The sequence below is a fragment of the Falco biarmicus genome, chromosome 19 (genome assembly GCF_023638135.1).
Source record: "Falco biarmicus isolate bFalBia1 chromosome 19, bFalBia1.pri, whole genome shotgun sequence".
NCBI classification, from domain to species: domain Eukaryota; kingdom Metazoa; phylum Chordata; class Aves; order Falconiformes; family Falconidae; genus Falco; species Falco biarmicus.
Genome location: NC_079306.1, coordinates 2,923,000 through 2,944,923, shown reverse-complemented (window position 1 = coordinate 2,944,923; position 21,924 = coordinate 2,923,000). Strand labels below are relative to the sequence as shown.

At 60.6% G+C, this 21,924-nt stretch overlaps 2 protein-coding genes across 4 annotated transcripts; one reads left to right on the top strand and one right to left on the bottom strand.

The window, feature by feature from the left end:
• Nucleotides 1-1,099: 1,099 nt before the first annotated feature.
• Nucleotides 1,100-9,869, bottom strand: CLK2 (CDC like kinase 2). 2 transcript variants are annotated; one of them, XM_056321929.1, is made up of 13 exons: nt 9,664-9,869; nt 7,888-8,057; nt 7,487-7,721; nt 5,637-5,733; nt 5,223-5,289; nt 4,719-4,835; nt 4,319-4,485; nt 3,749-3,843; nt 3,258-3,387; nt 2,820-2,902; nt 2,506-2,585; nt 2,195-2,285; nt 1,100-1,761 (listed from the first exon to the last, which is right to left on the bottom strand). In XM_056321929.1, the coding sequence occupies exons 2-13, from the start codon at nt 8,055-8,057 to the stop codon at nt 1,579-1,581; spliced, it is 1,515 nt and encodes a 504-aa protein (XP_056177904.1). In that variant the 5' UTR covers nt 9,664-9,869; the 3' UTR covers nt 1,100-1,578. The 2 variants fall into 2 exon arrangements, with proteins under 2 accessions (XP_056177904.1, XP_056177906.1); XM_056321931.1 differs by having other exon boundaries at nt 5,637-5,730.
• Nucleotides 9,870-9,999: 130 nt separating this feature from the next.
• On the top strand, nt 10,000-20,364 carry HCN3 (hyperpolarization activated cyclic nucleotide gated potassium channel 3). Of its 2 annotated transcripts, XR_008818999.1 has the most exons (9): nt 10,000-10,616; nt 13,264-13,693; nt 13,842-14,003; nt 14,467-14,685; nt 15,149-15,295; nt 15,400-15,640; nt 16,250-16,414; nt 16,969-18,221; nt 19,784-20,364. XR_008818999.1 is itself a non-coding variant. In XM_056321923.1 (8 exons), the coding sequence occupies exons 1-8, from the start codon at nt 10,306-10,308 to the stop codon at nt 18,102-18,104; spliced, it is 2,811 nt and encodes a 936-aa protein (XP_056177898.1). In that variant the 5' UTR covers nt 10,000-10,305; the 3' UTR covers nt 18,105-20,364. The 2 variants fall into 2 exon arrangements, 1 of the variants encoding a protein (XP_056177898.1); XM_056321923.1 differs by having other exon boundaries at nt 16,969-20,364.
• The last annotated feature ends 1,560 nt before the right edge of the window (nt 20,365-21,924 follow it).

Genomic DNA, 21,924 nt, shown 5'->3' with positions numbered 1-21,924 from the left:
TGTGCTCTCTGTGGGGAAGGTAAGAGCTGCGGAATCAGGTTTGGGGCATGGGTGTGGGTTATTGTTTTTTAAGTCTGACACAGACCACAGGTGTGTTATTTGGTCAGTCTGGCTCTCCTCCAGACTCACCTGGGGGCTGGCTATACACGCAGCAGGACATGGTCTTCCCCTGCTCCATTCCCTGGCACACAGCACTGGGCTGGCTGCTGCCAAGCCAAGTGAGACTGCAGGCAGCAGGTGAAAGCTTCCAGCCCAAGCTCATGAAGATGACTCAATGTCACCCCTCCTGAGACTCCCCCATGCTAACTCCCCACAAAGCCAGACTTTTTCCTTTATCCCTCTGGCATGACAACAGTCTGCCAGAGCCAGGACAGAGCCTGCCACAGACTGTGCCACAGCAAAGCGATAAGCTCCTGCAGAATGTATCATGTGTGTCTGCTCTGTTACTGACACTATCCCAGTGAGACCCTTCCAGACATGCTGACAAAGCATCTATGCAGAGCTGCCATCAGGTCTGAAACATCCCCAGCAATTTCCATGGGAAAAGCCAAGCCAAGGCCCCAGCCTCACTGCAGAGCTGGTGAGAGCGAAAAAGGCGCAAAGACACCGCATATGTGTTTGACAGCTGAAAGCAGGCACTTGGACACCCCTTTTCCAACAGCCATCACCAGTAGCCACTGTTCCACCCCATCCAGGGAGCAAGAGGTTTCTCTCATAAAGAGAACATGTATCTTGAAGTACCCACTGTCCTCCTGTTTCTACATCCCACTTCAGCGTTGATCACAGGGCACAATGAAGGAGACAGCCTGTGTTCCGCTGCCCCTCACACCAGAATCTGCTCAGGTCCAGCTGCAGCCCTCAGATGGTCAAAAGCAGCTCATACCTGGCGCAAGCTCAGGCACTAGGCCAGCATCCAAGCTTGGGAGAAGTGGTGGAGGTGGACTGAGCTGGCTTTGTTACTGAAGTTTCCTGGACCACAAAGAACCTCTCATCCCAAAAGGGAATGCACCTTCCTTCCCTCTGCAGGGCACACAGAATGTAACCAACCACCAGATCAGCCCCAGGAGGGGCTGCTGCTGGTCCAAACCCAGACCAAGTGGTTTATTCACTTCATATTTATTTTTCACAAAGACTGTACAAAATTCTTATAAAACTCTGGTGTGGGGATGGGCTATGACATTGATCCAAAAAATAATTCCCATGCAGTCCCACCAGTTTCATAACTTACAAGGAAACAGATAAGCTACAGAGCGCTGCAAGTTCTGGAGTATTTACACCAAGGAGGGCAGGAGAAGAACAGGAGACAAAGCAACACGTGAACAGAGGTATTTACAATATGGACATACAGGCCCCCTCACCTCACAATAACGGCAGCAGCAACAGCAGGAGGTTGGGCCCACGGTGCTCAGAGGCCAATATAGAATATGGGCTATTTACAGTATCTCACATATTAACAGCTTTACAAATGTGTCCAGGGAGTTCTTCTCATGTATAAAAAAAAAGCACCAAGTGTCTGAATAGAAATCACACAGGCCTCCACGGGGGCTAGAATCTGAGGGCAGGCTGGCACCTGTGGCGTCACCGGCTGATGTCTCTGCTAGAGTCCCACATTTTTGTGCTCGGCTCCACCTCCAACATGTCAAAGAAGGGGTGCTTGAGGGCTTCGGCCAGGGTGATCCGCTTGGACGGCTCGTACTCCAGCATGCTCTCAATGAGGTCAAAAAGGCGGTGATGGTCCTCAGCCTCAGAGGTCAGGTATCGCTGGAGAAATGGAGGGGAGAGGTTAGGGCCAAGGATGCTGTGCCCTGTCATGGTCACAGTAAGCTCCCTGGGCTGAATGGCTAAGCTCGGGGAGGACTGGTTTGCTCAGTCACTCATCCTAGACCTGAACCCTGGGCTGCTTTCCCAAGCATCAAACTGCTGATTTTTCACACCCTCCTGCCATCTTTCCCAGGCACTTCCTGAGGTCTCCATGCCCTCCTCCTCCTCTGCTTCAGACTAAGCTCAGGCTGCTGCAGTCTTCCTAGTTTACGTCTGGGACAGCCAAGACTCCTTCAGGAAGACACTGGTCTAACCCTTTCGCTGGCCTAACCTTGCCCACAGGAACAATCTTCACAAATGGGGGCAGGCACTATAAGACTCTGCAATGAGAAAAGGATAAAGCAACCAGGTGCTCTTGCCCACCCCACCTTACCCGCAGCGGCTTGCAGTTTTCCCTAACGTAACGGCCAGCGGAGGTGTTCTCGTCCCAGTCCAGGCGGCCATGGTAGAAATATTTCTGTTTCCTGTCAGAGCAAGAGGTGGGAACAAGTTACACACAAGCACAAAATGTCTTGCAGCAAGAGCAACGCACCAGCCCTGACAGTGCACGCTACTGAGGACGATGCAGCAGCACAGGCAACCGGCTCAGCAGGCAGCTTCAGAGCTTGACCCCTCAGAGAGAACAGCTACACATGAAGTGGGAGAGCACTGGAAAGCCCATGGTGCCCAGCCAGCCTTGCTCACCTTGTCTTCCGGATCATCCGAGAAGGAATTGGCCCCAAGATCCTCTCCATCATGGCCAGGTGCTCCCGGTTGTCATGTGTCTGAGAGATAGAAACGTAAAGGGAAGGCATGGAAGAGATTCTGGTCCTTCAACTTCCAGCCCTGGGTACTCCCCCACTCAGAACCCCTGGCTGGGCAACACCTCAGTCATCTCTACAAGACTGCAGTGATGGAGGGAACCCCATCAGTCCCAGAGGCTCCTGGCTGTACTGGGACACAGCCAGCATCCTTTTTCACAGCAGTTGTGAGGTAGCCATACAGCACACAGTTCTCACCTGAAACAGGGTGAAACCCACATAATACTCAAAGATGATGCAGCCAATGCTCCACACATCACAGGGCTGGCTCCAGCCAAGCTCTAAAAAACAATGTTTTTTAAGTAAAAGATCCAGTTATGGCCTAAGATTCCACACCTCTCTCCCTTACCCTTTTAAAAATGTAACAACTGGAAAAACAGTTCTCATTCCAGCCAGGCTCCCCGATACGCCAGTGGCAATATACTTCCCAGCTGGTAGTAATGCCAAAACACCAACTTTTAAACTGTTGGCCCTCCCAGAAAATAGCACATTAAACAAAACACTTCTCATCTCCCAGGGTAAACCCAGGACAGCTACTGAGTGACGTGGAGGCCAAATGCTCCTTAATCCAGCAGGCAGCACCCAGTGCCCTCGAGGTGAACACCTGCCTCTGCAGAAAGACAAAGCGGTACCTACCCAGTATGACTTCTGGGGCCCGGTAATGCCTGGTGGAGACAATCGTGCTGTGATGTTCATGATCAAATGTGGCACTGCCGAAGTCCACCACTCTGATGGCTGTGCTCTTCACACTCCGCTCATCCCGCTTCTTCGCGAGGGAGAATGGCACGTTACTCAGGGGTTTTGAGATGTGGACTTAGCCCCTTCCTTACACAACTGAGGCTTCCCCACAGGGCACCGTGGGAGGGAAAGACTTCAGAGGGTACATTAGTGCTGGCACAGCCCCCAGACAAACTATCACCATCAGCCAGGTAAGCCTGTGGTTCCTATGGCTTACTTACAGATTACACAGGCAGGTCATGCAAGATATGGGCCCTGAGTAAGTGCAGGAACGTAGTCGGTCAACCCCGTGTCTCCTGGGGCCTTGTTCCGACTCCTCCCACCTGCTGATAAGGTCAGGAATACCAAGAACCCAAGAGAAGAACTCTAACACAAGGCAGCGCTGTTACCTTTTCCAGGTTATAGGAGAGTTCGTAGTCAGAGTTGACAAAGAGGATGTTCTCTGGCTTGAGGTCAGTGTGAGTGAGTTTATTGTCATGCAGAACTGAGGAAGCAAACAAGAGTCGGGGTGACCGAACAGAATCAAAGCAAGGCTGCACCCACCCGCAGAGCGGACGTCGTTCATTCAGTTTGCTCATACTGGCACCAGTTTAGCCCACATTTAGAACTGGGTGTGAACAGTTAGGCTAGTCCAGGCCATGATGCTTCAGCAGAAGCATGAAGATTTATTGTATTGATCACCAGAATGTGGGGGGACGTGGATGCTGAAGTGCCCTGAGCTACTGCCAGCCCACATGCATCGGAAAACATTAGAGTCAGGAAAATAAAAAGGATTCATTCCAAACACGCATTCACTGCTGGAGGGGCAGGAAGGCTCAGTCTCAGAATTGGCACAGCAGCACCGCAGCAAAAACTCACTGCTTTGGGCCACCTGTCGCAGAACTGGCATGGACATTGGGAGCTGCACAGCTCTCCAGGTCAGTCAAGGACCAGTGGAGAGAAGAGCAGTGAACACTTACATTTCACAGCCTGGCACACCTGGTAGGCCATGTGCCGTACTTGGTGGATGGGGTAAGGCAGATAGTTGTTGTCCTTCAGGAAATCAAAGGTGCTGAGCCCCAGCAGTTCGAAGGAGATGCACATGTGGCCATGGTAGTCAAACCAGTCAAACATCCTGACACAAAGACTGAGAGAAAAACTCTGATTCGGGACAGATCTGCACGCACCACTCGGCTATGTCATCCCTGCGTCAGGCTCCTCCTTTCCTCGCTCAGTCTGTATCCCACAGCAAGCCAATACGCCTCAAAAAACTAGCTACGAACAAATCTGGTCACACAACAAGTAACTCTCTCATCCCATCCCTGTAACTGCGCTAAGGTGATCCTTGCCCTTCCATTTTAACACCAAAAGCACACTCACTTTGTGTTCTCAGGATCCTTCTCATTGATTTTCTCCAGCACATTAATTTCCAGTCGAGCAGCCTCTTTGTATTTCTCCACATTTTTAATGATTTTGAGAGCAACACGTGCACCACCCCTGCGGGAAAAACAGGAAGAAGGTGTAAGATCACCCCACGCCTGCTCAGATAGCCTGTGCCCTGCAAGAAGGACTTTCCAAACCAGCTTCACCCTCTGCAGCACAGCCTTCCGCCACCCTTGCTCAAGCCAGAAGGTGGCTGTTAAGGGATGTCCACCAAAGCAGTGCCTTTCCCCTCCCTATGAACAGCCCCGAGGCTCCCCCCGACCCCTCTCCAACGTGCCCAAACTGAGGAATTCTGGAAAAGGACATCCATTTTCACCCCCAGGCTCCCACGTTAAGTGTGAAAGGCTCCGTCACCAGCTGCGGTCTCTCCTTTTCCCTCACCACCATGTCGTCCGTCCCGTCCCCGTCCGTCCCCCCCCCCCATCCCAGGAGCAGACATACCTCCGGTGATCGATGCACTGCACCACTCTGCCGAATGTGCCTTCCCCTAAGGTGCTAATAATCTCATCTGGGAGGGAGAGAAAAAGAGGAAGGCAGATGAGAGAGTGAGCACGACCTGGATGCAGCGCATACACAAGGCAGAAGAGAATGCATTGCAACACCTAACCTGCACACAGCTTGAGAGACCGGAGCAGCGGAAGGCTGACACCGGCTGCACAAGGCAACTGCCCTAGTTCCCTGGCACTTCAGTAACAATACAAAATATAAACGTAGCTTTAACAAAAGGGGAAGGAAAAGGAGAGGGTTTCTCTTTAATAAACAATGAAAATAAAATGAAACAGAAAGATAAGACAGATCTGCGACTGCGATGGGAGCTTAACTAGAGAGCTAAATTATGTTACGATTTGGCTGTACATCTTTCTTGTAGCCAGTCGCCGACGCGATAGATCAGATGCCCCTCGTCGTCGTCCTCCACACTCTTGGCCCTTCTGCTGCTCTGTCGACTCCGCTGCTGGCCCAGGCAGACAGGGAATTCATCATTCACCAATCAGATTTTCAAACCAGCGCAGCAGCCAGCGTCACGCATTGGTTGGTTTGGAAATTCACATGGTTGTTTGAGGAGGGGTTGCAGGAGGAGATTCCCAGCCAATTCATACGGCACAGAGGAATATATAACGATAGGGATATTGCAAGGGAACATGTCAAGATACAACACACTAGCTCAGAAAAGAAAAAAACAGTTTGCTTTTCGTTGTAGCAAAAAAAAAAAAAAGAAAAAAAAAGAAAAAAAAAAGAACCTACAAACAGCCCCACCCGAACCAGTGTGAGAGCAGAGATGGTCAGAACAAGGACTAGCGGAGGGGCAGTGGAAGGGGCCAGCTGCTCTCGCTCCTAGGGGGCTCGGAGAGGAATGGCACTGGCCTTCAGGTCCTGGGTAAGGCCAAGAGAGCACACCGAAGCACAACTCTGCAGCCGGGTGCTCAGTGGCCGCAGGGAAAGGCTCACTTCAGCCCCACGGCAGCCACTGAGGAAAGGCAGCAGAACGCAGGTGCTGGGAAGTTCTGCACAAGCAAAGGCCCAGGCTGCCCCACACAGGCACTCCCCATCCCAACAACCACCCACATAGCTTCCCCCAGCCCCAGCACTCAGGAAAAGATGAACTCAGAGATTTCAGAAGCAACTCTTGGTACAATGATCCATCCAAAACCAGAGAGAATTTACGAGTGACTGCCTGGGGGAAGATGTGACACCTCTTCCTAGACCCTCACCCTGCCAAAGAACCTGATCCTGGAAGGACTGACTTCCAGGAGAGAAGCAGAGGCCCAACAGGGAATAGGGACAGCCTGGGATGAGGCAGATAAGAGGTTTATGCCAGAGAAGAGAAAATTCCTGCCTTCAGTTCTTCAGCTAAGTATCCCCACACCTAGGAGCAACTGGCCAGCAGACCTGGGACCCGAATCCAGCCCACATTCCCATCCCTGGACATACAGCCAGAACAGACCAGACAACACTGAGCGCTCCACACACAGAGCAGAGAACGTGTCTGGGGTCTAACAGAAGTGGAAGGTGAACAGCAGAACAGACAAGAAGAGAAAGGCAGGGAACACTGCTGGGAAGAGCCCGTGATGGCTGCTGCCTCCACCTGAATTGACCAGTCCGCAAGCTCTACTTCTTTGCAAAGCCCCTCGCACGACATCCCATGTCAGCTGGGCCCACCCAGAAGGAACCTCCTCTGACACAGGACCTAACCCTCAGGGACTGGAGGGGTTCCTGCCACAGAACACAGGCCCCAGCCAGGGACCACGGGGACCAAGCTGCCTGTTGCAGGCAGACCGAGCTCTCTGGGACCAGGATCAGCTGAACACTTGCTGTAGAAACCTCGCACAAAAGACTGCTTGGCTGGGGTTCCTGGACAGCTCTTAATGAGCGTCACGGAACAAAAGCAGCACTCTGCAGGGATAAAGGAGCTGAGGACTGCAGCACCACCCCGGGGGACACGCCAGCCTCGCAAGGCACGCCTGTCCTCCTCCCACCTCCAAGCCGGCAACACTAAGAGAGGGTCTGAGCTGCCTGTGCCCAGCTGGCACAGGGCAGCCACAGCCAAGGCGCATCAGTGGACAGGAACTGCTGTCTGCATCAAAGGCTTTCTACGCATTTCTCAAGCTCAGTCCGAGAGAGCGTTAGAAAGTGAGTTTTCTACTTACCCAGCTCGCCACCTGGGAGAGAAAGGTTACAGGGGAGGCCCAGCACAGCAGGATACTCACCGATGAAGAGCGACTAAAGGACCGGCTGCGGCGCCGCCTCCGCCTGTGCTTACGCCGGCTGCTTTTGCAGCTCCGGTAGCTGCCCTCACGGTCCCGGGAGCGTCGGTACTCATAGGAATGACGGTACTCGGGTTCATAGTAGGCTTCCCCTCGCTCACGGCTGTAATCGTTCCGCCGGTAGCTGTCACAGTAACGCCGGTCATAGGCCCTCCTGTCGGCTGAGTGGTCATCGTAGCTAAGGAGGGGAAGCAAGCCAAGGGGATTCAGTTATGAACACCGCCTGGGGAGTTACAGCTCAGAGCACACGAGAAAGAACCAGGCCCAGGCCACGCAGGAGCTCAGCTCCAGCCAAACTGGAGAAACACCTCAGGGTCTGAGGTCCCTCATCTTTGCAGACTCACCTCCTGGATCGAACATGGTAACTGTCTTCCCGACGGTGCCGACGGTCACGTTCGCTGCTGCTCGATCGTGACCGTGTCCGCCGTCTCTTGTGTTTGCGACTTCTATAGCGCTCATGATAACTGCCTCGGCTGCTGCGCTCCGACGAGCGGTACCTTCTAGAGTGAGGCATCTGCATGGACAACAGACAGTAACGATTACACGAGGCATTTGCAAGGGAGAGAAACCAGCACAGATCATCAGTGGACAAGGAGCTGCTAGGGCAAGGTGCAGGGGAGGCAATCAATAGCATGTCTGAGCACGCGGTGGGGGCTGAGAGAGAGATGAACTTCTGAGAGATCCCAGAACCCCATATGAGAGAGAATGTGATCACACACACAGGCGGTGCTTGGTGCAGTTCTGTTTTCCAGGTTACTTTCCTCTCTTCACACCCATCCCTACTACCCACCACTCCAGGAGTGGCATTTCCACCCTCAGGGCTTCCACCTTCTCTCTTTAAGCTAACATACTCCCCAGGACCAAGGAAAACTGAAGTGAAATAAAGCTGAGGATATCACCGGTGCTTGGCCCAAACTCCTGCACCGGTGCTGGAGACACCTAAGCGGGCAGCTTCTGAAGAGATGTCTTTGCTTTACTACCAAGGAAGCAACATTTATGCTTCCCACTGCAAGCGGGAAGAGCTCTACAGAATCAAGGGAGCAATACCACCCTTTCCACGTGGAGATGAGTTAACAGAGCCTTGTAGACCCTGCCTCAGAGGAAAGGAGTGCTCTCTGGTGAGACGTGAGGATCGAGAGCAAGGAGAGAACGCCTGAGCAAGATGGCACACCAGGTCCCAGCTCTGCCGAGCCAGCCCACGGGCTTGGGCTCCCACCCCCACCCCTCACTCCACAAGTCTAAGACATTCCCCGCACGTATTTTGGTTCTGAAGCATCCAGCAGCTCAACTTGCCTTGCCTCCACAGACAAGCAGCCGGGGCTCCCTTTGTCCACAAACCTCTCACCGGCAAGTTTTCCCCTCCCCGAAGGGTTCGCTCCCGCACCCGGCTGCCTTCCCACACCCGCACCTACGCCAGCACTACCGGCAAGGCTACCAAAAGGTAAACCCGCCCCCGGCGATGCGGTGACCCCCGGGGGGGCTCGTTACACCGAGCCAGCTTCCCCCGCCGGACCACGGGCGGGCTCTGCGGGGGCGCTCACGGTTCGCCCCCCTTCGGCGGGTCTCGCCGTGCCGGCGGCGGGCGCCGAGCGCAGCTCCGGGGCGTCGCTGCCAGCCACTGATTACAGGCGGCGTGTGAAGGCGACGCTGGCGGCCGGCCAAAGCCGGGCACCCGCGCCGCGAGCAGCCGGAGCCCGCACCGGGGCGTTCCGCAGCCGGTCTGGAACCGGTTTGGGGACGATGATGGCGGCCGCGCCGGCCGCCCTGCTCCGCGGCCGCCGGGTGGGGCCTCCGCCGGCCGCGGGGCCGCGCCGAGCGCCAAAAGCGGAACGAGCGGGCCCCGGCTGCGGAGCAGGGGGGGACGGGGCCCGGCCACCGGGAGTGACCGGGATGGTGGTGGGGAACCTCCCGCCCTGGTGCCCCCGGGCCCGGCCGCGGCCTCCTCGGGCCATCCGGACCCGCCGGCCCCCCTACGCCTCGCGGAACGCCCCCCCCCCGGGCCGCAGCCCCACCAAGCACCCACAGCCCGGGCCTGCCTCACACGGCCCCGGCCGCCCCCGCCAGCCACGGAGGCCGCGGCCTACCCTCGCCCCGCCACGCCCCGCCGCGCCCCGCCGCACCGTCCTCGCAGCCAGCCCGGTGCGCTTGTCCCACAGGAAATCCGTGATGGCGGCCGTGGGCCCCCGGGAATCCCGGGCCCCGCTCCAGCTGCTCCGGCTCCGCCGCTCGCTACTGCCGTCGCCGCCGCGCCCCGCCGCGCCGCCGATCCGGGTTACCCCCAGGCCGCGCGCAGCCCGCCGCGGCGCCGCGCACGCACGCACGCACGCACTCACGCACGCGCGTCACAAGGAGCGGAATCGAGGGGCGGGGCCAGGGGGGCGGGGCCGGGGCTGGGCGCTCCGCCCGCCCTGGCCCCCAGAGCCCCGCCCCTCCCCGCCCCGCCCGCCGCGGGGTCCCGCGCCGCCGCCGCCGCCGCCGCCGCCGCCGCCCGGGCCTCGCTGCTCGGCGCGCCGCCGCTCTGGTGCCGGCGGTGCCTCCCCGCTGGCGGCGGGGCCCGGCCGCCGCGCCCGCGCCAGTGTGTGCGCAACAGGCGGGCGCCGGCGGAGCTGCGGGCGCCGGCGAAGGAGCGCGACCGGTGACCGAGAGGCCGGGGGCGGTGAGCGAGCGCCCGCCCGCCCGGGGCCGGGCATGTGCGGCGGGGCGGCGGGCAGGGCGCCCGGGCAAGGGCGTTTGAAGGAAACGTGAGGCGCGGCGGCGGCGGCATGGACGCGGCGCCGGGCCGGAGCCCCGAGCCGCCGGAGAAGCCGCCGGTGCTGGACGGGGAGGCGGCGAGGGCGCCCGCGGGGGCGGCGGGCGCGGACACGGCCTCGCCGGCGGCGGCGGAGCAGATCGTGGCGGAGGGCGAGGCGGCGGCGGCGGGCACGTTCGTGCAGCGGCAGCTCGGGGCCATGCTGCAGCCCGCCGTGAACAAGTTCTCGCTGCGCATGTTCGGCAGCCACCGGGCCGTGGAGATCGAGCGGCAGCGGGTGAAGTCGGCCGGCGCCTGGATCATCCACCCCTACAGCGACTTCAGGTGGGACCCGGGCCCCGCGCCCGCCCCGGCCCCGCCACCGCTGTCCGTGGTGCTGAGCGCGGCCCCGCCGCCGCCGCCCGTCGGGGCAACAAGTGACGGGCCCCGGGGCGCCGCCCCGGGCCGGGGAACGCGGCCGCCCCCCGCAGCCCGGCGAGCCCCCGCGGGGCACCGCCGCTGCCCGGGGCCGCGCAGCCCCTTCCCCAGGCTCTGCTCCCCGGCGTCGGCCCCACGGGCAGCGCAGGCAACTTTCTTCTGCCTCAGCCCCCCACGCGCCTCCGCGGCCCCGGGCCCTCGGGGCTCCCGCTGGGGTGGGGGCGGCCCCGCCGAACCGGGGACCTCCGCTGAACCGGCTCGGGGCGTGCGGCGGAGGCTGGGACTGCCTGACCGCCTCCTCGCACAGCCAACCCCCACCCCCCCCCCCCGACCCCCACCCCACTCCCCCTTTTCTCGCTGCTGTTTTTAATTTCTTCGTCTGGCGAGGGGCCGCACCATCCCGACGGACCCCCGGGCTGCCCACAGAGCCTGCCCCGCACGGGCTCCATCCTGCCCCGCATGGGCTCCATCCCGCACGGGCTCCATCCCGCCCAGCATGGGCTCCATCCTGCCCACCACAGGCTCCAGCCCCCGGAGCTGGAGGAGGGCAGGGCACCCAGCGAGGAGCTGGGCCTGGCTGATGGTGTCACCGGGATCACAGGGAGAGCTCAGGGACAGATGATGTGGGAGGAACTGGGTGTCACGGGGATGTTGAGTCATATAGGGTGGGCTTTCTGTACGGGGGATGAAGCTGCCAGGCAGTCAGCTCCCACAGCAAGCTGTGACACCACTGATGTCCCCAGCCTGGCAAAGCACGCCAGAGCAGGGCCAACACCCGCCGCAGGTCCCCGGCACCTGTAGCCAGCTTCCCTCACTGCCGAGCCCCAACCTCTGCACACACCAGCTTCCCTGCGCTGCTCCAGCGCAATGCTGAGGGCTACAAGCCCTCCAAGCCCTTTTCCCAGGGAAGCTGCCCCAAAGTTTGTAAGCCTGAGCGTGGCTGGAGTGGCTTGTGCAACCGGTGACACAAAGTGAGCTGGCAGGTAAACAGCCGGTGGGGATTACACTGGTGTTTATCACATTATGGGGCTACATAAACGCCATTGGGATCAGGGCCCCACGTGTTCGGCCTGACACAGTAAAGGACAGGGCCTGCCCTGCAGGGCTTAAGCCTAAATCTGAGCAGAGAGCTGGGGGGGCTCAGGCAGCAGCGGGGGCAGGCAGCGTCCCCGCTCAGTGTGTGCCATTCCCCGGGGCACAGCGTGGGGCGGTGGGAGGTGACTGCTTGGCCAGGTCAGGCCCCTTCTGCTTTGGCTGGCGTTTGCTCGCCTGCCCCAGCAAACCTCAGACGTGGGCAAGAAGGTGTTAATTTCTGCGATGCTCCTGGGCCTTGCGCCCCCCCCCCTTCTCCCTGAAGGAGCCTTCAAGTAGTGCCATGACTTCTCTTCCCTCCTCTTCCCCATCACCTGCAGAAAGCCCCGTGGCACCCGTGCCCACCCAGGACGCAGAGTGGGAAATGCCAGCAGGCCTCGTGTCACCTGCAAAGGCCAGTTTGCATCCACAAGGCACCAGGAGTGCCCCGAGGTCACCTTTGGAGATTTGGGCCAATACCTACAACCAGGGCTGGGGCTAATGGAGGCACCTGAAGGTGGCCTCGCTTTTCCAGGCACCCATAAAGACTTTGAGCAGGGAGCCTGGGAGCCCACCAAACTGTTGCAGGAGCTGTCACAAACCTTGAGAAGGCATTGCATGCGGTTTTCCTGAAGAATGAAAACATCCCAGCGACATTTGCATGTGAATGGGGATGCTGAATTTCAAGGCATAACTAAACACGGCTGCTGCCCGGGTGCCTCTTGGCATCTCCTCCGCAGCCCCCAAGCCTGTCAGCTCTCGGAGAAAGGAGATGGATTTGAGGGTCCTGCAGGCCCAGGGCTGTGTAGCTGGTGAGCAGCCCCTTTGGGGTTATACCTGCTCCTTCCCCCTTTTGCGAGGGGATGCCACTCGTCTGTCCTTGCTTGGCTGCTGCCTGGCTCACCTGTCCTACAATCCTGACAGCCTCCCCGGTCCCCAAGCCCCCTGGCTGCCCCAGGAGCCTGGCACTCAGTTTGCATAACCAGCAAAGCTTATTGTAAATCCCGCTAAGCCAGCCCGGGTGGTGAGCAGCAGATGACAGGGAGCTCCAGGGAGCAAAGCCCACGTCCTCTGAGTTTTCCTCAGGGCGGATGTCAAGTTTGGGGCGGGGAGATACGTGTGCATGCACTGTCATGCCACGAGGAGAGGGAGGAGCGACAGCCAAGCTCCTGGAGCTACAGCCCGCTGTGCCTGCGCACACAGGGTGGCATTTGCTCCCCCAGAGCCTTGGCCCTGCTCTGCCTCCAGAGCCGGTGCAGAATCGCTCCTCTCCACACACACGTGCTTGCATGTGTCCCGGTCAAGCAGCAGGGTCTTCGTCATGTGTGTGAGCAGGCACGTGTGTGTGTGCCCTGAGTGCCTGGCTCTCCACGATGTGATGGACTCTCTAACTTTGAACTCGGGTTTGCCTTTTAACCGGTTGTGTCCTGCCTCTCCCCACTTCTCCCTGCCCCGCTCCATCCCCTGTGCTCCCTCCCTGCAGGTTTTACTGGGACCTCATCATGCTGCTCCTGATGGTGGGGAATTTGATCATTCTGCCTGTGGGCATCACCTTCTTCAAGGATGAGAACACCCCTCCCTGGATCGTTTTCAATGTGCTTTCGGACACTTTCTTCTTGGCTGACCTGGTGCTGAACTTCCGGACAGGCATTGTGGTGGAGGACAACACAGAGATCATCCTTGACCCTCACACCATCAAAATGAAGTACTTGAAGAGCTGGTTCCTGGTTGACTTCATCTCCTCCATCCCTGTTGACTACATCTTTCTCATTGTTGACCTGGAGACCCAGGTGGATTCTGATGTCTACAAGACAGCCCGGGCCTTGCGCATCGTCCGCTTCACCAAGATCCTCAGCCTGCTGCGCCTGCTGCGCCTCTCACGCCTCATCCGCTACATCCACCAGTGGGAAGAGGTGAGAACCACTTGGGGGTCCAAGGTCAGGGTCTCAGGCCAGCTCAGGGATCCCTGGCTGTGGGGTACAGCCAGCTGAAGGGGAGGGGTTCAGAGGGCTGTTCTGGCCAAAGAGTTTCTCTTTAGCTCCTCTCCTGTCTCTTCCCCAGATCTTCCATATGACATACGACCTGGCCAGTGCTGTGGTGAGGATCTTCAACCTCATTGGCATGATGCTGCTGCTGTGTCACTGGGATGGCTGCCTGCAGTTCCTGGTGCCCATGCTGCAAGACTTCCCGCGGGACTGCTGGGTCTCCATGAACCAAATGGTGGTGAGTGCTCCGGGCACTACCTGGGAGAGGGGGGGCAGGTTGGGGGAGAGGAGAGGATTTGGTTACGCATGTCGTACTCTGAGGCTGGATCCATGTGCTGCGGAGCAGCGTCTCTCTGGCCACAGCCCTGCAACAGCAGTTTGGGTGAAGGGAATCTCTGCATCACCTTCCCTGCTCAGCCCATCGTGTCAGCGCAGCCAGGGGAATCCCTCGGGCCCTGCCAGGAGGGAACGGGGCAGGGGGGCTTCTGCCTCCTCCCCAGCACAGGGGCCGGTGCAGGCTCAGGGCTTTGCACAATCCCCAGTGCCTCCTCCTGGAGCAGAGCTCTGCACTTTGGGCTCGGACACATCAGAAACCTTTTTCTTGCTGGGGCTCTGGATTCCTTGGAGAGTGGGAACTGGAGTATTCATCCCAGCAGCTCCTTCCAGCAGAGCCCCCAGAACTGCTGTTCGCTTGTCTGCAGAACGACTCCTGGGGGAAGCAGTACTCGCACGCCCTGTTCAAGGCCATGAGCCACATGCTCTGCATTGGCTACGGTCAGCAGGCACCTGAGGGCATGACTGACGTCTGGCTTACAATGCTGAGCATGATCGTGGGGGCCACCTGCTACGCCATGTTCATCGGCCATGCCACCGCCCTCATCCAGTCTCTGGACTCGTCCCGGCGCCAGTACCAGGAGAAGGTCAGCAGGGTGGGGTAGGGAATGCCTGGGTACTTGGGAAAGACGCCGTGGCACGAGTGGGTCCAGCTCCAGAGCCAGCTCAGTGGCTCTGGAACCTGCAGATTCCTGCCCTGATCTATACCCTTGCCACTCACCTGGGGGGCAGGGTGTGTGTGTGTCAGGATGCCCGTATGGATAGAGACACCCCAGTCGTGATGCTGGGGTTCACCCTAGTGTAGTGAGGCCCTGTCCTGGCCTCTGCTTTGGGACCCTCTGCATCCTGAGTGCATGGGGGTCCCATCCTTGGCCTCAGAGGTGGCCTTTGGGACAGGGCCCTTGAGCGGGTGTGCCTGGATCCCAGCTCCAGCAGCAGATGCTTCTCACTGCCCAGGAGAGAGGAGGCCTTGGCTGGCTGTGCCACTGGCCTCCGGCACGTGCGGCTTGTTTCAGCGCAGCCCTGTGTGGCTCTGCCCTGTCCCCACAGTACAAGCAAGTGGAGCAGTACATGTCATTCCACAAGCTGCCTGGGGACACGCGCCAGCGCATCCATGAGTACTACGAGCACCGCTACCAGGGCAAGATGTTTGATGAGGAGAACATCCTGGGGGAGCTCAATGAGCCGCTCAAAGAGGTATGGGCAGGCACCCCAGTGCTGGGGACTTGAGGGAGTGGGGGCCAGTGCTTGCTGGGGTCAGGCTTGGTGATGTCTCTGCTGACCTGCTCCTCACCCCACAGGAGATCATCAACTTCAACTGCCGCAACCTGGTGGCCAACATGCCCCTGTTTGCTAACGCAGACCCCAACTTTGTGACGGCCATGCTGACCAAGCTGCGCTTTGAGGTCTTCCAGCCTGGGGACTTCATCATCCGTGAGGGCACCGTAGGCAAAAAGATGTACTTCATCCAGCACGGGGTGGTCAGCATCCTCACCAAGGGCAACAAGGAGACAAAGCTGTCTGATGGCTCCTACTTTGGGGGTGAGGCTGGGCTGGGACACCTGGAGAGCAGAGGGGAGTGCGAGCTGTTTGGGGGGCAGGAGCTGGGGCATCGTGATATTTCTGCCTGCTGCACCCTCTGCCCATCCCCTCTTGCCCATCGGCATCCCCATCGCACTGGGCTCAGCAGTCCGCCGCGCCTGTTCTGACAGGGGACCTTGTCCAGCAAACAGAATCAGAGGGACCAGCAGGCAGAGCCCTGAATTCTGGCTGGCTTGGGCAGGGGGGGGCATCCACCCACCCCCACCGCTGGCTGGAGAGGAGGGTGGCATAGAGCAGAGCATCTGAGCCAGTGTATAGGCTACAAGCACAGGTTTGGGAGAGGAGCGGGCTGGGCAATCACAGCAGTCGCACCCAGGGGTGTCTCCATGGTCAGGGGAGGGAGGAAGAGGCTGTGCCTGGCTGCGGGCACGGCCGTGGCTGTCCACACTCCCAGGTCTGCCCCACCTCACGGGTCATGCCCTGCTTCTGTGCAGGCTGTGTGAGTGCCGGGAGGTCCTGTCCCCGCTCTGGCTGCTGTTGTCTGGGGAAGCTGTTGGGAACGGGATGGATGGCTGCATCACCCTGACACCCATATCTGTCTCCCTGCAGAGATCTGCCTGCTGACGCGGGGCAGGCGGACAGCCAGTGTGCGAGCTGACACCTACTGCCGCCTCTACTCTTTGTCAGTGGATAATTTCAATGAGGTGCTGGAGGAGTATCCCATGATGCGCAGGGCCTTTGAGACGGTGGCCATGGACCGGCTGGACCGCATAGGTGAGGAGCACCCTCTGGGCCCAGCACAGCTGCCTCTGTGCCATGGCACCCCAGCCCTGTGGGTGATGGCATCACACACTCCATGGTGATGGCATCCCAGACTTCACGGTCATGGCACCCCAGCCTGATGGATGCCCAGTAATGAGGATGAGGGGGAGCACAGGGAAGGAGCCTGCCCCCAGGCTCCCTCTTTCTTCCCAGGAAATAGCTGGAGAATGCTGTATGACAGACTTCCCAGGGGGCTGTCGCCTTATCCCCCCCCCCCCCCCCCCCCCCCGTTTATACTGTCTGGCACTGGCCAGCTGCTTGTCCTCACCCCCCATTGCCTGTGGAGAACAAGCAGGACCACAGCCCCCAGCCTGGAGCCTTTGGAACCAGGATTCCTCGATTTTGTCCCTGTTTCTCCTTCTGCTGCAGCCTAGACCCTCCCCAGGGTGTTGCTTCCCTTTGGCACCAGTGAGGTTTTACTTCCCTTCGCCGCTGCCACCCTGCCCTCCCCAGTGCCCCTGAGAGCCAGTGCTCCCAGGGTGGGTGACACTGCTGCCTCCTTCCAGGGAAGAAGAACTCCATTTTGCTCCGCAAGCGAGCCGAACACAGCTCGGGGCCCATGAACAATGAGATGATCCAGCAGATCGTGAAGCACGACCAGGACGTGGCTCACAACATCCAGGACCTGCAGCAGATGGCGATGGGCCGGGAGCTGAGCGGCAAGCCGGTGATCTGGGAGCCGCTGGTGCACGCGCCCCTGCAGACGGCTGCTGCGACCACCAACGTGGCCATTGCCTTGACCCACCAGCACAGCCTGCAGGCCCACATCTTCCTGCCGCCCTCCTCCATCTCCAGTCCGCTCTCTCCTGAGGCCACCCTGCTCACCAAGCAGGTGCGCAGGTCCCAGCCCAGCCTGGGGGGCTCCCGGCCCTCCTCCATGAGCTCCCCATCGGGGGCGCAGTCCCACCTCCAGACGCCCACCGCTGGTTCACCTTCCTCCCCCATGGTGCAGTCCCAGGCACCCCTGGAGAGCGGGGGGCAGAGACCGAGCGCTGGGGCACCGCGCACGGCGCAGAAGGGGGAGCCGCCAGCAGCAGCCAAGCAGCCCCTCGCCGGCCCCCAGCCCCAGCTCTCCAAGTCCCGCGGCGCCTCAGTCTCCACCTCCCTGCTGCAGCAAGCAGCGGGGGCTCCATCCCCCAGCTCGGAGCAGGCGCTGCCGTCGGGGAGAACGCTCCACTACAGCCTGTCCCGAGCCACCGGCTCCCACATCTCTCTTCTGATGCAGCCTCAGCAGCTGGTGAAGCACAGGAGCATCCAGGGCTTGCCAGTGGGGCGGCTCACCCACGATGTCCGGCTCCTCTCCGCCTCCCAGCCTTCCCTTCCCAATAAAGTGGCCCAGCAAGCTGATGTGGGCTCCTTGCAGCAGGGCAGGAAATCTGCCGGGAACCTGGCCCGCAGATCCTCTCCCTCAGTAGCCGGACTCCTTGCCAAGCCATGTCCGGCGATGCCAGGCCAGCCAGCACACTCGCAGCAGATGCCTTCAGGATCGCTGGCGCAACCCAGCCGCTCCGTGGCGGGAACATCCAGCCCGCAGTCCCCGGTCTCCACGTCCCGGCAGGCAGCAGGTCCCCCCCGCAAGGGCTCCGTGGCCTTCAGCCCCGAGGTGGAAACAGGGAAGCCCAAACTCCCATCAAACATGTGAGTCCCCGGCGGCACCCGTGCGCAGGCAGGAGGGACCCAGCACCCCGGCGGCGGAGGCGGGAGAGGCAGAGCACCTGGTGAAGGACCCCAGCCCCAGCTGCGTCGGAGGGCAGGCGAGGTGAGGGGCAGCACCCGGGGCCATGGGCTGGCTGCTGCGGGCATGGGGGCACAGCAGGGACGGGTGCGGGGCAGCGCCAGAGCTGGTCCAGCTGGATGAGGAGGGGGCTCTTCTGACTGCCCCAAGGAGGGGACCCTGCCCAGGCTCTCCCCTCCTTGCTCCACCACCATCGGTCCTGAGCCCTGCTCTCCTCCTGGAGGCAACAGGATGGGTCAGAGCCCTCACCCAAATGCCAGCCGCCCTGGGGAGCCTGGCTCCCCGCAGCTGCTCCGCGGGGGCCAGACCCTCGCGCCCCACAGCCTCCCCCTGGGGCCGGTGCTGGCAGCTCCTCTGTTTTCCTCTCTCACCGCCGCACGCCCACCTTGATCCCCAGCAAGCTCTGCCCAGCACCTTCGCTTTTTGGGGGAGGAGAAAGGGGCAGCCCCCCGGGACCCACAGCTGAGATTTGGGGGGGCTGGAGCCCACGGTGGGGGTCTCCCTGGAAAGAGAGCGTGGGTACCCAGGGGCAGCAGGGGCCAGGTCCCCCCTCCCTGAGGCCCTGGCAGGTCCTGTGGGCTGTGGTGCCAGGACCTTGGAGGGGTATGGGACAGGGTCCCCCAGTGTGACGAGTGCCGAGTGGGGGAGCCGGGGTCAGAAGCGTCTCCCACTGAGCAGCCCCCAGGTGGCTCTCCCAGCTTGGGGGAGCATCTTGCCTCAGAGGTGCTCGGTCCCCCTGGGGTTGGGATGTGCCTCCGGGCAGGGCTGTGCCCCACACCTGGGTGCTGTGGCCTGGACCCTCACCATGCTCTGGCAAAGGGGGCAGCCTGGGGCGGGGGGGGGGGCAGCCCAAGGGTGACCCCACTGCCTGCGGCTCTGGGAGATGCTCAGAGGGGGCAGCCCAGGGGTGACCCCACTGCCTGCGGCTCCAGGAGATGCTCAGCATGGGCTCTGCTCCCCCCTGCCCTGCATTGCGGTCCTGTTTCCAGACTGCCTGGAGATGCCGGTCACCAGTGCCACAGAGAGCAAAAGGTTGGCACAAAGAGTTGCCAACCTGGGCAGCGCCTGGGTGATGTGCGAGGCCGTGGGGCTGCCTCCCCTTGCCCTCCTGGGTCTCCTTGTGGGAAGGCAGCAGCCCGGGGTCCCCGCAGCCGACCCACATTGCCCCTCCAGAGCCAGTAGTCAGCAATGTGTGTTCGAATCGTGGCTCTGCCGAGCAGCTGAGCCCTGCTTACAGTGTCGCTTTGGGCCAACCGTGTTAACAGTCCTGGTTAGAGTAGTGTCCCCTCCCAACCCTGCCGCGCTGGTGCAAGCTGCTTCCCACTCCCGGAGTCAGGACCCGTGGCTTGTAGTCATGCTCTGGGGCTTGGCTGCCGCTGCGCGGGGCCCGCCAGACCCCCGGTGCAGCAGGTGAGGGTCTTGTTCCATGCGGTACTTCTCAAAGTGAAGTCTTCAGTTCTCCCCCTTCGTGTTTTGGGATGTCGGGACCAGTCCAGACTGCAGGGCTGCTCGGGGAGCCCAGCCTGCGGGGCACAAGCGTGTCCGGCAGAGGAGATGTCCAACACTGCCTTTTTTTTTTTTCACAGACTTCAACTCCCCTTCCCCACCCGCCCCCACGTCCCGCTCCATCCCCATGGTCCGTGTCTCCCCTGCAGCCCCTCGGGAAGGGGTCTGCAGCTGGGCCGCATAGTCAGACATTCCCGGGCTGTGTTTACACTGCGTGATGTAGATGTTTTAGCCGTCATCCTAGGTGTCCCCTGCAGAGCATGTGGGCCAGCTCGGACGGCACCGCACGGCTCTGCTTCTGCCAGCTCACCACCGGTGCTGCCCGCGCTGCAGCCCCGTGGCAGGAGCCAGAGCCACCCTGTGCTCCGGTCGCCGCCGTGGCAGACCCCTTCCACGAGCCACGGTGGCCCCAGCGCCCCATCCCAGTGGGGAGGCAAGAGGGGGCGGCCGGAGGGGCCGGGGATGCCGGCCGCGCGCGTGTCTCCGCAGCGTGCGTGGGCGCAAGTCTAGCCACCAAAGACCACGATCCTTCACTCTTGCACTCACGGCAGTCGATGTACAGAGCTTGTAGTTTTCATATCGCAGAGAATTTAAAAGCGTTTTTTTATTTTTGGTTGTTGTACATAATGGATTTAAATAATAAAGAGAGATTCTGAGCTGGTCTGGGGGAGTCTCCTTCGGCGCTGGCCGCCGGCACTCCCAGCACCCTGCCTACAGGGATGGGACAGGTCAGGGGGCCACACTGCTGACCCCCTCCTGATTAAAAGCCGGATCTGATCCCGGCCCTCTGCAGAGGCAGGAGCATCCGGAGCATCCTTGGCTTCGCAGGCAAGGGGCCTCTCCCCAGCCTCACCAAGCCGGGCAGCACAGTGGGAGCCCAAAGGCAACCGGTCCCCTCCTGCCCACCCCTGTCCCTTTAGGCTCCGGGAGATTAATGTTTAATCTTTGGTTATTTTCCCCTTCCATCTCCCTTCCTTTATTAACCAGCGGGGAGGGGGAGGTTCGGTACTGCCTGATTGCAGAGCAGGCTCTAGGCATTAACTAGATTAAATGAAGGTCAGGCAGCATGAGACGGGCTGGGGGTGCTCCTGCCACGGCAGCTGGGGCGCTCGCTGCGCACAGCCCCAAGCGGCACTGCGGCACAGCTCTGGGGGCACAGCTGCCCCCCCAGCACCATGGGCATGGCATGGGCAGGGTGCGAGCAGAGGGGGCCACCCCGCTGTGTCCCCCCACCAGCAGCCCCACCCGGGGGGGCTACATCGCTGGGGCAGCCCCTGCCCGCAGGGCACCGGTGGTGGCCCCACGGCAGCAAGAATTAGGCTCTGTGACACATGGTGAGATCAGAGCTGATTAACGGTTTCTTTCTAATTTGATTATTTTAGATTACACCAAAGTCAGCCCTGATTAAGAGCGCATGTTGGCTAACAGTTCCCTGTCCCAGCATCCTGGGCCTGGCTCTGCCGGCTAGCGAGCCGCCTGGCCAGCCAGCTACCCAGCCAGCGAGCCACCCGGCTGGCCAGCCATGCAGCAGAGCACACGAGGCTGCTGGACACAAAAGGAGCATTTTCTTGGAAATACAATCCCAGCCTGCATGTGTGATGCCCGGCCACGATTCGCCCCCTGCCCGCAGTGCCCGGCTGCTCGGGCAGTGATGCGGCCGGCGCTGGGGAGGGGGCAAAGGCAGCTGGGGCTGCCGCAGGGCAGAGCAGCCCCCACGCTGGGGTGGGGGGCACAGCTTAGCACTGGGGCCGGCAGCCTGGCCCCCCGCTCTGCGAGGGCACCCAGCCGCAGCATGGGGGGATTCTGCCCAAGCCCCCGTGTCCTGGCTGCGGCAATGGCGGGTGGAGGATTTAGCAGGCAACAAGGCAGAGATTAATTAAACCGGGTTTAACTGAGATTAGAGGATTAGGGTGGATAAACGAGAGATTGCCAATCAGCAGCCTGGGCACGGGAATGGAGCTGGGAGGCCCCCGCAGAGCTGCGCCCACCCCACGAGTCCTTGGCCCAGTGGGGTGACAGCTGCGGGGATGGCGGGGTGCCAGGGACCCCCGGCACCCAGGGTCTCACCCACACGCAGCAGCATGTGCTGCCCCCCCCTTCACCACCCGCCCTGGCATCTGCCTCCCCATTACCCCGCAATGTCCCGTTCCCCCGCACAGCACCCCTGCACCCCCTGCTCCCCTGCACCCCCAGCTGCACAGCACCCCCATTACCCTGCACA